This window comes from Cyrtonyx montezumae, unplaced genomic scaffold, assembly GCF_038088225.1.
Source record: "Cyrtonyx montezumae isolate F1298 unplaced genomic scaffold, pur_monq_1.0 scaffold_13, whole genome shotgun sequence".
Classification (NCBI taxonomy): Eukaryota; Metazoa; Chordata; class Aves; order Galliformes; family Odontophoridae; genus Cyrtonyx; species Cyrtonyx montezumae.
This window is the reverse complement of record NW_027071859.1, coordinates 13,376,268-13,392,656: the sequence shown is the minus strand read 5'-3', so window position 1 is coordinate 13,392,656 and position 16,389 is coordinate 13,376,268. Positions and strand designations below refer to the sequence as shown.

At 40.5% G+C, this 16,389-nt stretch overlaps 1 protein-coding gene across 1 annotated transcript; it reads left to right on the top strand.

The window, feature by feature from the left end:
* Window positions 1–8,511: 8,511 nt before the first annotated feature.
* CUNH2orf50 (chromosome unknown C2orf50 homolog) lies at window positions 8,512–11,198 on the top strand. The gene is made up of 3 exons (XM_065731138.1): window positions 8,512–8,776; window positions 10,180–10,219; window positions 10,821–11,198. The coding sequence occupies exons 1-3, from the start codon at window positions 8,526–8,528 to the stop codon at window positions 11,010–11,012; spliced, it is 483 nt and encodes a 160-aa protein (XP_065587210.1). The 5' UTR covers window positions 8,512–8,525; the 3' UTR covers window positions 11,013–11,198.
* The last annotated feature ends 5,191 nt before the right edge of the window (window positions 11,199–16,389 follow it).

Sequence of the window (16,389 nt, the reverse complement as noted above, 5' to 3'; positions counted from 1 at the left end):
GAGCTATTTTTTCAACCAAAAGAGGAGAAAATTATTTTAAACCAACATGCTAGAGTTTTCAAAGCACACTCATATTAAGTAAATGGATTTTTGTATGGTTTTTAATGGAAGAACTCATATTCTGCTGAGTGCTTACATCTCCCACTCAGAACTGTCATGTGCTATCTACTATGATCAGTAAGTCAAAAAATACCCTCTTCCTACTGTGAGTGGCTGTGATTTACTGACAGCATTCAAAAATAATATGCTTCACCATTTAAGTATTGAGAGTAAATTTGTCTTCTATTTGTCTGCATTATTTTTTTTATTATCCAACCAGTTAATGTGCCAGTTTAGGAAATTCCTCAGAACATAGATTTCTATGGCGCAGACATTTATTTGAACTGTAAACAGAAGCTGAGGGTTGCTATGGTGTGATCTTTTGCTCAAAGTCTATTTACTTCTCCGAGCTAACAACAATACCAATAGTGGAGTCCATAAAACAAAGTATTAAACTAAGCGGCCACTACTCACCATGGCACTGAGAAGTCCTTATTCTAAGGAAATGAATACTTACCATAAACAAAGGTATGTAGAAAAGTAAGTTGAACTCTTATTCTTTTTTTATTATTATTTTTAAGATAAAATGGTATTTGCACATGTCATCTGTAAGAAAAGCTTTAGAAAGAAGAAAGATTTTGGAAAATGTGGTTGTTGTTCAGTATTACTCTTGTGAAATTATGTCTGTGCAAGTCAGATAAACATCCATGTCCTGCCACATTAAGGAGAGCCCAGAGGAACAGCAACTAGCAAAGAGAGAAAAACAGAGATAGAGCACAGGTTCAGCAGTGTGCACCAGTCTCCACTCTGTGACCTGGATCTGGGTACATGATTGCACTGAGCTTGTAATCACAGCTCAGCTCTCCTGAGCCTGAATGTGTGATCATAGCACAGGAGAGCTTCAGCCCAAGAAAAGCCCAGGAAATGAACACCTGGCAGAGATGCTTGAGGTGGAGTCCCTAAATTGGCCTTTGGCAAGAGCATGGTACTGTTTTAATCACAGAGCTAGAGCAGGGTATTTCTAGAACTGATTCTCATTAACTAGCAAAACTGTTCAGCTCATGTGTGCTGCTCTCCTACTGCAAGTGTAATAAACATTTCTGCTTTTCATTTGGTGCTAATGGCAGAGATGATAGTTTTATAAATAGACTTACAAGAAGGCAGTCCAAAAACATCCATCCTCCAATTGACATATTCAAGTATATAAACAAAACTCTTGTGAAAGAAGAATGGCTGAGATTAGGAATATAAACCATAACAAACAGGAGAGAAAAAACCCACACATCTTTCCCCAGTATAGGACTGGAAATCTGAATTATTCTATGTACAAAGTGCCACCCAACTACTCCACTTACTCATAATTTCCCCTTTATAAAGCAAATCAATAACAGAAAAAAAATGCAATAAAATATAATTACTTGATCTAGCATTACTTTGCTCGTTGTCCTGGTGCTCCAGATCCCAGAAGCATTTTGGGAACCCTGCTTCTCATTCATCCAAAATTCACTACATTTCAGATGAAATATTGCCCATTGAACAGGTCAGCATTCTTGGACAAATTTGCTGAAAAATTTCTTAGCATGTCTGCTTGGAAAAGCTGCGAGATGCACTTAGGTCAGTGCTGTGATCACAGATGGATTTTTAAAGAGGCACATAATCTTCATATTGCACATGTGCAGATTATGTTGAAAACTCATACACAAATTAGGATAAGGTCTTGTCCTTTCCCATTAACTGGTCAATTGTGAGAAAGCAGGATTTTATTCTGATTCTGCAACCGTGTTTTCAGTTGCCCAGCTGTCTACTTCTGCTTTGGCAGTATTCCTATTTTCAGCATTCAGAAGACCAGTTCATTCACAACATTTCAGTAATCTAAGGGTAAGGTTTCCTAAAAACAGAGACGGGTCCTGAAAACCATCTTTACAGCCAGGCTCACATCCTCTTCAATAAAACCATAATATGGCTCTCCAGTGAAGCAACTGTTGCAATAAACGTCTCATCTGAAAGCTGTTCCATTTCTGTTTGGCTGCTCTGGCCATAAGATCTTGGACACATCTGTGTTCTTTCATTTTTGCCTTACTTCACAACACATGAACTGTTGCACCGCTAAGCTAAAAATACAAAGCTTCAAACACATCCAGGAAGATTTCACATTGTTTTGGCTGTCCATTTCTGTGGGGATCAAAAGTTTCCAGCTCCACAGGAAAAAGGAAAAAGAAAAGAAAAGCTCAACACAACCCTAGAAGGAAGGAGTCTGAAGTGAACAACAAAACAGCTCAGGTGATCCAAGACAAACATGGCTCAGCTGACTGTGCTTTGCTCGTTTGCTCTGCTACCTGTCATTCTAGGTCTTCTGAACCTTGTATCCTACTGGGCTTGAGTAACAGAGTGGCTGTGCAGTCTCCATCCTTGGAGAATTTCCAGACCAACTGCAAAAAGCCCCGTGCTGGTCTCATCTCATAGCTGTCCCTGTTACGTGCAGCATGACGGGCTAGACTTGGTTTAACACTCGCTCTGACTAGAATGAGTGTTTAATATTTTAATAAATTAATAGATTAATAAATTTAATATTAATAAAATAATAGAAACCTGCAGTGAAGACAGTAAAAGCTTTATTGAAAGCTTTTACAGATAGACTACGACTGATGTGTTCAGACAAGGCTTCCCAAATTTAGATTCTGATACCTCAAAACACGAAAGGGAAGGGGCTCACTTGCCAGCAGACAGAACATGCAAATATTAAGAACATGCCCCCTTCATTTATTATCTAGAGAAAAAAATTAAACAAGTTTTAGGAACCCAGATTCAAAACCCACCTACCTTGAAGTGAATTTGTCTAGCTTGCAGAGAAATTTTGGTGTCTCACATCAAAACAGGAAGTAAATGTCCCTTTTTGAATATGGTGAGCAGGTATAAATGAGTTATGTAGTGTTTGAAAGTACAGATCAGTAAATACACCCTTAGCTACTGCGGGATATAGTAAAGGGCCAGAGAACAATCCAAAGAAAGATCTGAAAAGCATCTTGAACATTAAAATAATGTGATACACATCAGGACTATTGCAATTCACAATAAAATATGTACGTAAGAACAACAGTGCACCAGGTAACAGAGAAGACTCAGTCTCTGTAGTATATGTGAAGCAGCAGCACTGCTATAAGCTGAGCTGCGAGCCAGTGTTAACTGTTCATAGGAGCAGAACAGTTACTGTTCAGAACACTGGATCAGAAAAGAGAAAGGTTATGTCAGATTTCTGAGGTCAGGACTGCTGCCTTAGTACTAAAGCAAGATGAAGTGCAGCCTTTTCAGGAGTACTTTATCACTTTATATATAACATATATACAAGATGTATATATAGGAGTATACATATATGTGTGTGTGTATATATATATATATATATATATATATAAGAACTATTAGTTCAAGAAAAGAGAGAACAACAAAATAAAGCCAAGCTCTACAACACAATTACAAGAGCTCCCTGCCATGGTAAGGACATGATTTTAACAACTCCGAATTCTAAATATAATTTTGGCTGTCCATGAAATTTTGCACTTCTTCACAAGATCTAGCTTCCATCCAAGCCTGAAAGTATGCGAAATACCAACTGAAAACATAATAAGACTCAGACAGTTAGGAACATTCCTTCCTTTTTTGTTTCTTTCTCCTGAAAACAGATACTCCTAAATGTTCCTAGTCACATACAAACCTTCAGCACTCCCTGCCCCAAGTCCCACTGCAGTGTCCACGAGGCAGGTTTAGGACAACCTTAACAGGGCCTTCCAGCTTTATATGACTATCAGCCTAGTTTGCAGAGTACTGGTGAGAGAATGTACCAAAATATGGATTGTCCATATTGTCAAGTTGTACTGCTTCCAGTTGCAATTTTAACTATTATTTGCTTTTGATATAACTAAAACTGAAAGGAAAAGGCCTGCATACTGCATGGAATAGCCACAGCTGAGTCGCTTTTCAACTGAACAGTATTTCCAAATGAATAACTTCTGTTTCAAATAACTGCCTATCAGTACCTAGCATATTTTGTAACAGGCAAGGCAAGAGAAAAAAAAAATCCCCAACAGACTTCTTACAGCTTTGATTTCATTTTGAAGTGTCAGACTCTGTGTCACTGGAAGCAGACATTCCCTCTGCAGCACTTGTAAGCTGCAACACAACAGAAACTAAACTTTCTAGGCTTGCTCAGCTGAGATCCCATTAAGACAAGACAGAAGTTTATACTTTTGTGTTAAAGCTACAGCAAAATTTATCAGTGAATGAGGCCTTTACCCAGGTGGCCATGTAGCCATGCAGGGTTTTACTCCAAACCTTTTGCTTGCAGGATTTTTCATTTTGTCTGTGCAGAGCAAAGCAGTCACTTGTTCTTGAGAGACCAAGCTGTAGCTTGCTAGGAGGGTCTTCTACCTCCAGGTTTTGCAGAGCCCTTGCTGGTTAATGCCCATTCCTTCCCTGCCAGGTGCCCATCATTCTGACACTGAACATCTAGCATCCCACCCTGACAAATTCACCACGACTTGATTTCCATGTAGCAGTTTTGTCTGACTTCAGAGATCTTGATTCATTGGATTACAACAGTGCAGATGGCACTATTCAGAGACAGGCAGCACTGCTCACGTAGAAAGATGGCCATGGGGGTTTCCATGGGTGAGGTGTCCGTCCTTCCAAGCAGTGAACCACTCTCCTCCAGCTGATGATCTTGCTTCCACCTCTTAATCAGATGTGACATGCACGCTGTTCCTCTGCTTCTCCATTTGTGTTCATCAGAATTCTGCAGACACCTCCCATCAAACACAAAGTCTACTAAATGGAAAGACTTTGCTGTTTAGTAAATGATGACCTGGTCTTCACAGATAACGTGATATGGCTGTGGTGTTTATTCTCTTTCAGGTGAGATAGCTGAGAGATAGACAAGATAATTCAGTAACAGATTTAGGAATAAGAAAATCCAGAAATCCTTCCAACTCACTTTTAGATCATCTGAGCCATTCAAAACATGGTATGAGCACTTGAAAACACTGCCCTTCAAATTCAGAAACACAGCTTTCAGAGGGAAATTTATCATAAAAATCTAATTTTTGGAAAACCCAACTCAGAAATTGCATTTGGATTGGGACATAAAACACCAGCATTTATGTTCTGATTTTCTTAACTACTGTTTAATTTCAATTTAAATGATCAATTTTGAAAAACATGTTTTAAAAACAAGGTAGTGCGTGTTAAAGTCAGACAGATTTCATATAACTTGTACTGCAGTACCCTCTTGTGGCCACATACAAATAGTTTATCTAAAAACCCAAACCTTTCTTCTCCCTAAAAAAAAAAAACTATTTCTTTTTCCTTTAGGAAGGAACTAACTCACATATATTTTAAAACAAATTTGTCGTGCGGATCTTCACTTGTCTGGCAGCAACAGAGGAATAACCTCAGTTCTGTTCTTCCTCAGCATAATGAGCCCTGACACTGCTTAGCAGAGAAACTGATACCAAAATAAACTCTGCCATCTCCTACAGTGACACTCATAGTGACATTTTCAATTTTCATTTCCTCCAGGCAGAAAAAATGAAGATGGTATAATCAATTTTCATAGATACATACAACATGAAGCCACAATTAACGTTATTTTACTACAGGGTGGAAAGAAGTACGCAGTGGATCAGTTGTGTTAACTGAGATGAGTTCTGTGCTTAAAATCCCAAAGTTGAAATGAAATAATGAAAAAATGACATGTGAAACCAGCAGATGGTAATATTAGGGCAAACAGTTAAATATCTGCAGAACTATTGAGCAGTTAATATATTTAGTGGCCTGAATGGGCTACAGGTATGTCCACTAAGGAATCCAGAGCAATCCCCAGAAATGTAACCCTTACACTAACCTTGATGTGCTTTAATGGTGCATAACCACTCCCTTAATGGAGAGTGGTTATGAGAGCACATAAAATACATGTGCAAATATAAAAATACTTGCTCTTAGTGGTCTGGTTTTGGAACACCAGATGTGGTTTAAAGTCATATGAAAGTCACAACAACCACAAAACTTATTTAAAGTCATTATCCCACTCCCATGTGCAGTTTCCAGAGGAACAGCTGGCACTGGATGAAGTGTCCAGCAGCTGTATGTAGACTTATAGATTACATTGATTTAAAGGTGGAATTGCTAACTGGGAAGGACTCCCTTCTTTTCTTAGGTTGCAGAGTCTCAGACCAACATATCTGACTTTAACCTACAAGCTCACTTTCAGTAAGACATTCTGTGGGGCACATCATCACTCTCCAGCTGCATCAAAATCAAGGCAGTTTACATGTCCTGCATCTCTGCATTCAATAGAACAGGCACTACACACTGGCCAGCAATGTTCCCATGCAATTTATTCAGTCATTTGGAAACTATGTACTCAGCTGATAATCATTTTTAGCTTATTTTCACATTTAATTTGCATAAAGTGATTTGAAATGGAGGGTATATGATAGAAGGGGACAGACTCTTTGACTCTTTAGCAGGGTCTGTTGTGACAAGACAAGGAAAATGGCTTCAGACTAAAAGAGGGGAGATTTAGACTGGAAATTAGACATTTTTTTATGTAAAGCACTGGCACAAGTTGCCCAGAGAGGTGGTGGATGCCCATCCCTGGAGACATCCAAGGTCAGGCTGGATGGGGCTTTGAGCACCTGATGGAGCTGTGGGTGTTCATTGCAGGGGGGCTGGACTAGATGGCCTTTAAAAGTCCCTTCCAACTTGAATAATTCCATGATTCAATGGAAGTTTATAATGATAATAGCAGAAACATTCATTAAAATGCATTCCATGCACAGGAATAGCCTTTCCATCAGGATCTTCTCCTGACCTGATCACGCGCTATGTTCCCATGTACTTAGATTAACTGAATCTTCCAAGCATGGCCCAGGTTCCTTTCACAGCAGTTAGACACCACTAAAATCCCACTCTTCAACTATGTATCTGCATACAGTCCAGGAGAGGACCTTGGAATGGGTAGGAAGATTATAGAAGAGGAACAGAGTCAGCTATGAGGCCTGGTTGGCAAGTAGCTCACTTCTTCAGGTTTTTATAGGGCTTTGTGGATATGTGAGGTTTTCTCCTTTTCGGCTGAAAGAGATGGAAAAAAGTTTAGGTTTCAATTCCCTCAGAAAAGACAGCAACACAGCCAAAAAGCGTACAAAGTTTTCATTCAAATCCAAAACAAACATTTTGTTTTGAGATAGATTTTTGGACTTGATTTATGCTATTGCAATTTTTGAAGTTCAGGTAATTTTTCCAAATACAGAAATGCCTTTTGCTCAAAAATGTCTGCTTGAAATGTCTGGATTGTTGTACAGTTACAGCTGTCTTAAAACAAATTACTTACTTGCCAAATTCAGCATGTGTTTCCCAATAGCCCCAAGTAAGCACATTTACAAAAATAAAGAAATAAATAAACCCCCTAAAAAGTAGACTAGCATTTACCAGGAAGATGAAGCACGAGGCTAGAATTCATCTGGAGCTGGTTCCCATGACTCAGAAACAAGTCACTTGAGAATTTAAGCAGAAATTTATCATTAAAAAGCCCCGTTTTCCTGCAAGGTCACCAACACTGGAGGAAGTGACTTAACACCATGGAGGCCAGCAGGCTGACTGTAAGGACAGCCTGACATTTTGGACACTGCTTGGAAAATTCTCACTTTATATACTAATTGCTCCTGGAAGGTAATTAAAAAGTACTTCCCATAGTCACATTATCTTCTGAAGAAATCTCTGAGTACTTTAAAAGGACTCCTTGTGATCTTTGGATGCATTTTTTAATATCTGAAAATAAGGAGCTTTTGAAAGCACAGTTGCACTGAAATACCTTCTTTCAAACATATGAGCCCCAAGCAGAGTCCAAGGCCCCAGCAGCAGCCTGCACTGCGTTTCTGCTCCCTTCCTGGGGAATATTCACAAGCCAGCCTGGTTTCCAATGGAAACAGTAAACATATCAGGGAAAGCAGCAGCCTTCAGGAGGTTTTGCTTCTGCCACACAGCCACGACAAAACTCCTCGTGACAAAGTCAGCAGCAGTCCCACAGCATGCTTTGCATTAAGCCAGGCTTTGCTGTTGTGCAGATTTTGAACATAAGGTGGTCTCAGCTGTACACAGCACGTATCACCTCCCTGAGCTGACAGCTTGCTGCTTACAGCTTTCAGTAACAAGCGTTTCTTACCAAATTGTTGTTACCACAGAAACTTGTTCACCCTTAATGCACTGCAGCAATACAAAGCAGAAGGAAATGATCTTTAAATAATACAGAAGAACAACAGCGCTGAGTGCTGCCTGTCAGTGCTGGTGTGCACGTTTGTCTTCTTAAAGCCATCCAAATCTGCAGATAAAAGAAAGTGCTGGGAGAGGAGGAGCTCTGAAAGCACAAACAATAGCAGGTTTAACCTTCCTGAAGTTTCAGTACGTCTGACACTACTGGGTATACACTGAGTGTCAAAATGGACAAGCTGGGAAAGGGTTCTGGATTCGGGAGGAACACCTTGACTGGTTCTTGGCAGCCAGCAAGCACACCTCTGGGGCAACCAGCCTCTGCTCCACCTCTGTCTCGTGGCAGCACCCGACCTGGAAGAGCACACCTAGCTTCTAGGGCCAGGGCAGAGGAGCAGGCAGCACTGCAGCAGGACCAGGTTCAGCAGGACAAAATCTGGAGGGAGTCGGTGGAGGCTGAACAGAGAGGAAGAAAAATCTGGTAAGTCCCTTGTTTCAATTCTCCCCTTTTCAGCTCATTTTGGCAATAGCACTGATGCTCCCTGACATCCTAGGGCTTGATCCGAAGCCTACACTATCAAGTAAAGTTTCTTCTGCAGGGTCTTTGGATCAGAACCTAGCACCTTTCTTTCTAATGCTATATTAACTCTGTTCTTCACTGGGCAAAATCTTAGCCAGTAACTCGTGGCGCACTGAGGAAGCTGAGAAAGATGCAAAGCACACATGTTTTATGTCTTTCAGCTTTATAAAGATCTCCACAATGATTATATAAAAGTGCCAACCTTTATAATTTATTGCAGACACACTGATATTATCGCCACTTCTCGTATTCTTGGAAATGGCTGAAGTGGAAGTTGAACAGAGTGTTCTGCCAAAACATGATTCTGGATTCCCAATCAGTAAATCTGAACATACCCCACAAGCCATGTGAAGACAGAAAATCCCATTATCTCAGTGCTTCAGCAGAAAGAGCAGCATGCATACATGATCTCACCAGTTACCTGGAAGAGACAGAACTTAACATCTTCTCTGTCTCTGCCACATAACTGGTGAAGTTCTTCTGTTCATACTTTCAGTACACAACACAGACACGCTTTTTAGAAGAATATCTTTGGTAAAAGTAAAAACAGCTCCAGTTCTGCCTGCGCACTAGCCAAGCAGACAAAAGGAAAAGGCAGAGAATGAAGCACACCATTTTCAGGGTGATTTTAGGAAGGGAAAAGAAACCATCTGAAAATTCCAGTCCTCCTCAGTCTTCTGGAGGAAATAGAGATAATAGTTTGGGTTTCTCCAATGCCTGCTGTGTTGTCTGGCTTTTTGCCTGCAGAAAAGGCTGAAGCCTGGATTCTGACTCGCACGAAGCCAGGGCTGAGGTGGCAATGCTGCTCTCCTTCAACTGTACACTCAGGCCCTTTCCCAGTGGGCCCAGATGCTCCAAGCCCATTCTGCAGCAAAGGCAACAGGAGGGATGCTGCATCGGTGCCTATTAGAGTTCGCAGTCATGGATGTTAGTGCAAACCCATGTTCACGTGTACTTAAGGTAACACATCATACAGCTAATGCATGCCCTGCTCTCCATCCTTGGCGACAGATACAGAACTCTTGTACAGAGGCAGGACAGATACATCAGGCTACTGCCTGCAGAGAACTGTCCTTTGGCTCCCCATCCCAAAGACAACCATGGGGAAAGCTTGCTACAAGTCTGTGGTCAGAGCTGGAGTGGGAACAGGTAAATGGCAGAGACCCAATCATTTCTCAGCAAGCAGCTCCTTACAGTGACATCCAAACCTGGTAAACTCATAGTGTTCAACATAGCAAGACGAATAAATCTGGGACCAACAAAGACAAAAGATTTTAAACGGCAATTTTTACTTCTATTCCAAGGTACCAGAACTGGAGTTTCCTAAAGGACTACGACCAAATGGTAAGTTTCAAACAAATACTTAACTGTAATCCAGGCTCTTTTTAGCTCGCATCACTTTGAAGGACACTAATATTTTAAACGTAGCATATTTAGGCGTAACTGGCAAATGTTTGAAGACTAAAATCTTTAGGAAAACAAAAGAGAGCTGAGGTGCCATTCATCTTCTATAAAGGAATACAGCTTGTGCGTGCCTTCAGTCTGCTCCAGTAATAATAACTTCACACAGAGGAAAGTGCTAGAAGAACCAGCTCAGGAGAAAAAATAAATAAAGTCATACTGAAATACAAACCAGTACTTAAAACGAAACAGAAAGCCTCCCACATCACAAGCATCCCAGAGCAGGCTAAATTCTTTCTCTCCTGACCTTTTAAGCAACATATTTAAAAATATTTCCCAGTGCTACCTTATTCTCACAAAAAAATTACAGGGAAACTTTTTTCCTGTATTTCTGCAACACTTTCATGTGCATTCAGTACATGTTTGCATCTTAATTTTCAAAAAGCGAAAGAGCTGATGTTAGGAATCCTGATTTTTTTTAAGCCTAAATTTTTATAAGTGAACGATGCAATTCTGAAAACTTAATGGTCTCTGTTTCATCCAGGGTAACAAAAAGGAACAGAAGCCACTGCCAGACTGTACATCTGTATTTTCAAACACGGTTCCCAATTCCACCAACCAGAACATTGGCAGTAGGATTAATACTGAAATTGGCAAGATGCTGATAAACATGGATTGCTTCTTCAGCAGAGGAGCACAAAAGAGAAAACTTGAAGATGACCTCCAGCTTTCCTAATGCTTCAAGTAAAAATATCAGTAACAAAGATAGTCAAAGAGATGTAGCTAGCAGACTTCTTTCAGACTCCACAATCTTGATAATGGCAAAGTAACAGATTGCTCATTTTCCCTCAGAGATCAATAGCACTGCCCAGCGTGGAACTTTTTCAAGAACAAAGACGGATGCCACCACACAATGCCTAAGGAAACAACCTGGTTCGGATGTGACCAACAGTGAGTCAAGACCACCAATCTCATTCACCTTTCCTTGCAAGCCCACTGTGGCATTGCTACTAACATCAGAAATAGTAAGTTTAGAGACAAAAGGCAATTTCTTCCTGAATTTTTACCTCCTGAGAAGAAACAATTAATGGAGATAAGCTCAGATGAGTTCCACCATAAACAATGTGACACAACCTCTGAAAGTCAGTGCAATAAAATGCAGTAGGTTGTTGCATTTCATGCATTTAGCCAAGGATTCGTCACCCTGTCACTTGCATGTTTAAGCTTGTTCTGAGGAGTAAAGTTGAAGGCATGTCAAATGTATTATGTGCATTTCCAAGCCTCCCTGCTGAGGGAAAGAAGTCAATTTTTTTCAGACTTGTTTTCATTTTTGTTTCTTTGGACTTGCTGTTTCTTCCCTCTGCTCTCAAATTCCCTTCTATTTTATTATTATCTTTTTTTTAGCTGATGGAAAACCATGACTAGAAAGCAGGCTTTTACATTTTGCTCTGAAGGCATGCCAGCTCAGAAACCGGAGCCAGGATGAACCAGGTTATATTCTTATTACCACCATTCTTGAATGTTACAGGTTTGTGTCTCCTAAAATCTGTGGTTGCCCAGGGAAACCATCATAAGGCTAAACTGATACAATACCTAAAGCCTTTTCACTGATATATTTAGATACAAAGCTTGTTTATCATGTGTTGTTTTGTAGGAAAAAAAGAAACAGTACAGCAGAGCATGGGGAGTGTACACACAAAATCCTGCTTTCATAGGCTGTATGTAGCAACTGTAGGACCACGTTCAGCCCTAGCTGGAGACCAACACAGAGGCCATTAGCTCTGATACAACAGGAACTCAAAGGATTGAGGAGAAATCATAGCATCATTAAGGTTGGAAAAGATCACTACCAACCATGCACCTCAGTGCCACATCTCCATGGTTCTTGATCACCTCCAGGGATGGTGACTCCACCACCTCCCTGAGCAGCCTGTGCCAGTGCCTCACCACTCGTTCTGAGGGGAAGTGTTTACTAATATCCAACCTGAACTTCCCCTTTGTGCAACTTAAAGCCATTACCTCTTGTCCTATCTGTAGTTACCTGGGAGAAGAGGCCAATGACCCCCACCTCGCTGCTCAAAGTGTGGCCTCGGCAGTGCTGAGTACAGTGCAGCAGTATGTTTCCACTGTTTTCCAGAGTTTTCCCAGCTGAGCCTATGTTTGAGGCTCAACCAGCAGCCGAAGGCAGTTCAAAAGCACAAGAGGTGGTATGGAATTGTGTGATCAACATCAACATCCAAGCAGCCTCTTGGAAAAAAAAAAAAAAAAAAGAAATTAGATCCTTCTCACTGAAGCCATAGCCATAGTTCACCTCCTTGCTTCCTCAGTAGCTGAGAACCAGAGGATTAAGGCTTTCAGGATGACAACTAAGGTATCTAGTGAAGAAAGAAGATGGCATAATGAAAGCAGCCCATGCAAGGACTGATGCCATTTGCTGAGCTAAAATGCTTTCTGATTTCTTCTGACAGAAAAAGCTGCAGCAGGAACTGTTTTAATTTCAAACATTATCTAGTGAGGAGAACATACTAAGCTCTACGTTTTCTAACCTGCAGATGGCACTCACTTCCCACCAAGAAATCCACTGAAAAGGACACAAAGTTATAGCAACGGTATTCCACAATTCCTTTCTAATTTCAAAGGGCATTAAATAGTTCCAGATTCTCAACTCTGCTCTCTATGAATCCAGAGAATCCCTCTCCCAGAGAGGCCCTGAAAAATGGATTGCACAGGATGGGGGATGGTCGCAGCACTTCATCCTTCCACTCAGCACTGGCACTGCTTCAGCTGAAGTGTTTCTTCCAGTTTTGGGCAAAACGTGGAAGGCCCTGCTCTGAAGACGTGGGCCACTAACGAGCCTTGAGAAGCCAAGACTGTACCCAGAGTACTGGCAGGTCTGGCTATGAGGAAACATTAAACACGTTACTACAGCTTAACATGCAAAAAATAAAAGGAGAATGGGATCTTTGGATACACACATAACTTAGGGAATGAGAAAAGAAGCAGCTTGTATTTCATGTGCAGGGCAGGCAATGTTAAAAATACAGGCTTAACTTATAGAAGGAAGAATCACGTTTGCTATAACAGAAGGTAGTAGTAAGGCTCACAGTACTGAAAGAGGTTCCCTGAGGAATCTCTGCCTTTCAATGCTGAACACACACAGCCATCAAGAATCATATATTCAACGTGGTTTGCCTCTTAGCGTATCAACTGTGTGACTGAAGCATTTTTCATCAGTTACCTGATCTACGCTGGAGTTGATGGAATCAGAAAACGCAGCTTTTCAAAACACACTCAGAAAGAATTTTAAAGAATCGCATCAATTGGGTCAGATTGGAATAGAGAACACCTCTACCATACAGGCAAACCACCTTGCTTTTTGATGAGTGCACATTTCTAGTCTTCTACCTGATGCTATGGGTAGTGCTTTTCAGTGCATCCAGACGTGCCTTATTTAATGATTCCCTCTGAAATCCATCCTTATTGCCTAGTCTGTAGTGAAGGTAAGTTAGCACCTTGATTTTGTGATAAAAGCTAATCGAAATGTTGCTAGAATACTAGAGGGCAACAACCTGCATAGCAGCAGCTCCTCTCACCTGCAGAACTCCAGTTCACTCACATTCCCTGCTGAAATCTAAGCACTTGATACCCTAATGTAACATCTCTAATAAGAAAACAGCTGTTTACAGAACAAAAGTTCCCCACATGGACACCTCATTTTGTTCAATTTCTACATGTTCCTTTGATATTAAAATGCCTTTCTGCTGCTGCTGTAAGCCCTCCCCCAACACCAGCTGAATAGTCTGGAAGTTAGTCTGCCCCTCTGCTGCATACAGCAATCTTCAGAAAACAGAGCTGCAAGCAGCTGAGGTCCCAGCCAAAACTGCATAAAACACTTAACTGGTATTCTTTACATATCGTTTTCTTCCCAGGTTTAACGATCATTTTTCTGTTACCAGAATTAATTTTGCCAACTAATCTTTATTTACATAAGCAGTTAGAAAGAATGGATGACAGCAGCACTTAAGTCTGTAAATGATCAGTGGAAACTCCATTTATATTAAAGAGATTGTACAGAAACTAAACTGTGCTGTAAGCTTCTTGTGATGAGTTTTTATGATGTATCACTTGTGCTTCAAGGTTTTATAAGAGTTTTCTTCTTTTTGCTGCCAGATCTCGATGACGAGATTATCTGTGTTTACAGAATTCATTCTCTGTATTTCTTTCAGTTAAAGAGCACAAGTGGGTAGGAATTTGAACTTCATTCTGTAGTTAGATAGATGGCTTTCTCCTTTAAGGATTGTTCCCAGTGCCTCCAAGTCTTGCATGCTCTCATTTCAAGCTCTTCCCATAATAAATATGTGTGAAATTGATCATATTTTATAACAAAACACATCTAAGTTCATACAAACCTGTATTTCTTATACTCTTAGTCTTTGCACACAGCTCCCATGGTGGCGTCTTAACTATAAAGCTTTTTATTCTTGAAGACTCGTGATTCCAAGCATGTTTTGTAGGAACTGTATTTAAAACCACTTCTTGACCTTTAAATTATCCTAAGCTAGTAGTTAAATGGGTTTTCCTACGAAGAACATCACAACATGCTGTGAAATGACCACGTGAACAGTAAGATTCCTACAGCACAAAAAGAAGAAAGCAATTATGTACCAGCAGGTAGAAGGACAACAGAGGCCAGGTCCAGACACCAATGTATTTATAGTACATAGTATAATGCATAGAAGATACTCTGCATACATACATACACATTCACATTTTTGCCTTTTCTAAAGAACACTTCGTAGAACAAAATTTCCAAGTATACATTCATCTGAATACAGATAATTTTCTTCTTCACAAGAAGTGGGGTAGGATTTTGTTTCATTTTATGTGTTGGGTTTTGTTAGTTTGTTTGTTTAATCTTCTTTGATTGTAAGGTTTAGAAATGAAGAAGAAATTGTGAGGGCCTCAAATGGCCTTTTCTAAGCCCTGCTCGGATAGAAACCAGCAAAACTTTCCTAAAGTAGAACCCATACTTGCTATTCTGAATCCACGTGAGCTCTTGCTTTGTCCCGTTCAGAAACCTTCACATTTGGTCGGATTAATTCTTTGAAATCCAGATCCTTTTCCAAGAAACTCAGAACCTCTGCCAAGCACTGAAGGGACACTTGGTTCAGCTCATCACAGCCCTGCCCACAGCACTTTTCTATATCAGAAAGATTAATAGATTCATAGATACATTAGGTTGGAAAGGACCTACAAGATCATCTAGTCCAACCATCAAAAGACAGATGCCACAGACTGATGTCATCTTGTAACCTTCTCAAAGCCTCTCTCACAAGTCTTATGTATCCACAGAACCACCACTACGTAGAAATGCAATTTCTGACAGTTTGGGATTAGAGCCTCACCTCAGCCTACCACCTTTATGCCAGGCTGGTGGAGCACGACTGCTGCAAATATCTTTGTTGGCTTCACAGAGAACATCAACAGGAACCTCTCATTTGGTATACACCAATAAATTGCCATAAAAAATAATCTGCAAATATATAAGCTAATAAAAATGATGGTTTCACTCTATGACTTTGACCAGATGGCTTCAAACTGTCTGCCTCACTGGATATACTGTCTGTGAATTAACAAATGTACACAGGCAACAACTCTCAGCTACAGGCGTTGCTGCAAATGAGAAACAAAACTGTGCAGGGTAGAACCACTGGTAACTATCCCAATGCTTCATAACTGCCACATGGTTTTCTCTCCTAAAAGCCAAAGGGACTGAAAACACAGCAAATGTTTGTATCAGCCCTTAACAGAGTGCTGCAGTAAGGTCAGCTGAGATGAATTCAGTCTCTCAACTCTCACGGAAGTTTCTGCTAAGAAGTAAGCTCAGATGTAAATACGGATCTAGAACAAGACCAGCTCTGGATCCAAGTGCTACAGACAACCCTTTATCTGGGTTCCAAGCTTGAATTAATTTTTCTGTGTAATAAAACAGACAACTCCAAATTTATCATGGTAATCAGAGTCTCAGTACAATCTCCTTTCTCCCGTTTCCTTGGCTTTGGTAGACATTGGGTTAGCTTTTGCTATAAAGATTGAGCATGTGTGTAAAGGGG

Excerpts from the sequence above, each read along its gene's own strand:
- CUNH2orf50 (XM_065731138.1), top strand. The coding sequence starts at position 8,526 with ATGGACAAGCTGGGAAAGGGTTCTGGATTCGGGAGGAACACCTTGACT. Across the intron at positions 8,777-10,179 it reads CAGAGAGGAAGAAAAATCTG|GTACCAGAACTGGAGTTTCC; the intron begins GTAAGTCCCTTG and ends TTCTATTCCAAG. Across the intron at positions 10,220-10,820 it reads TAAAGGACTACGACCAAATG|GGTAACAAAAAGGAACAGAA; the intron begins GTAAGTTTCAAA and ends TGTTTCATCCAG.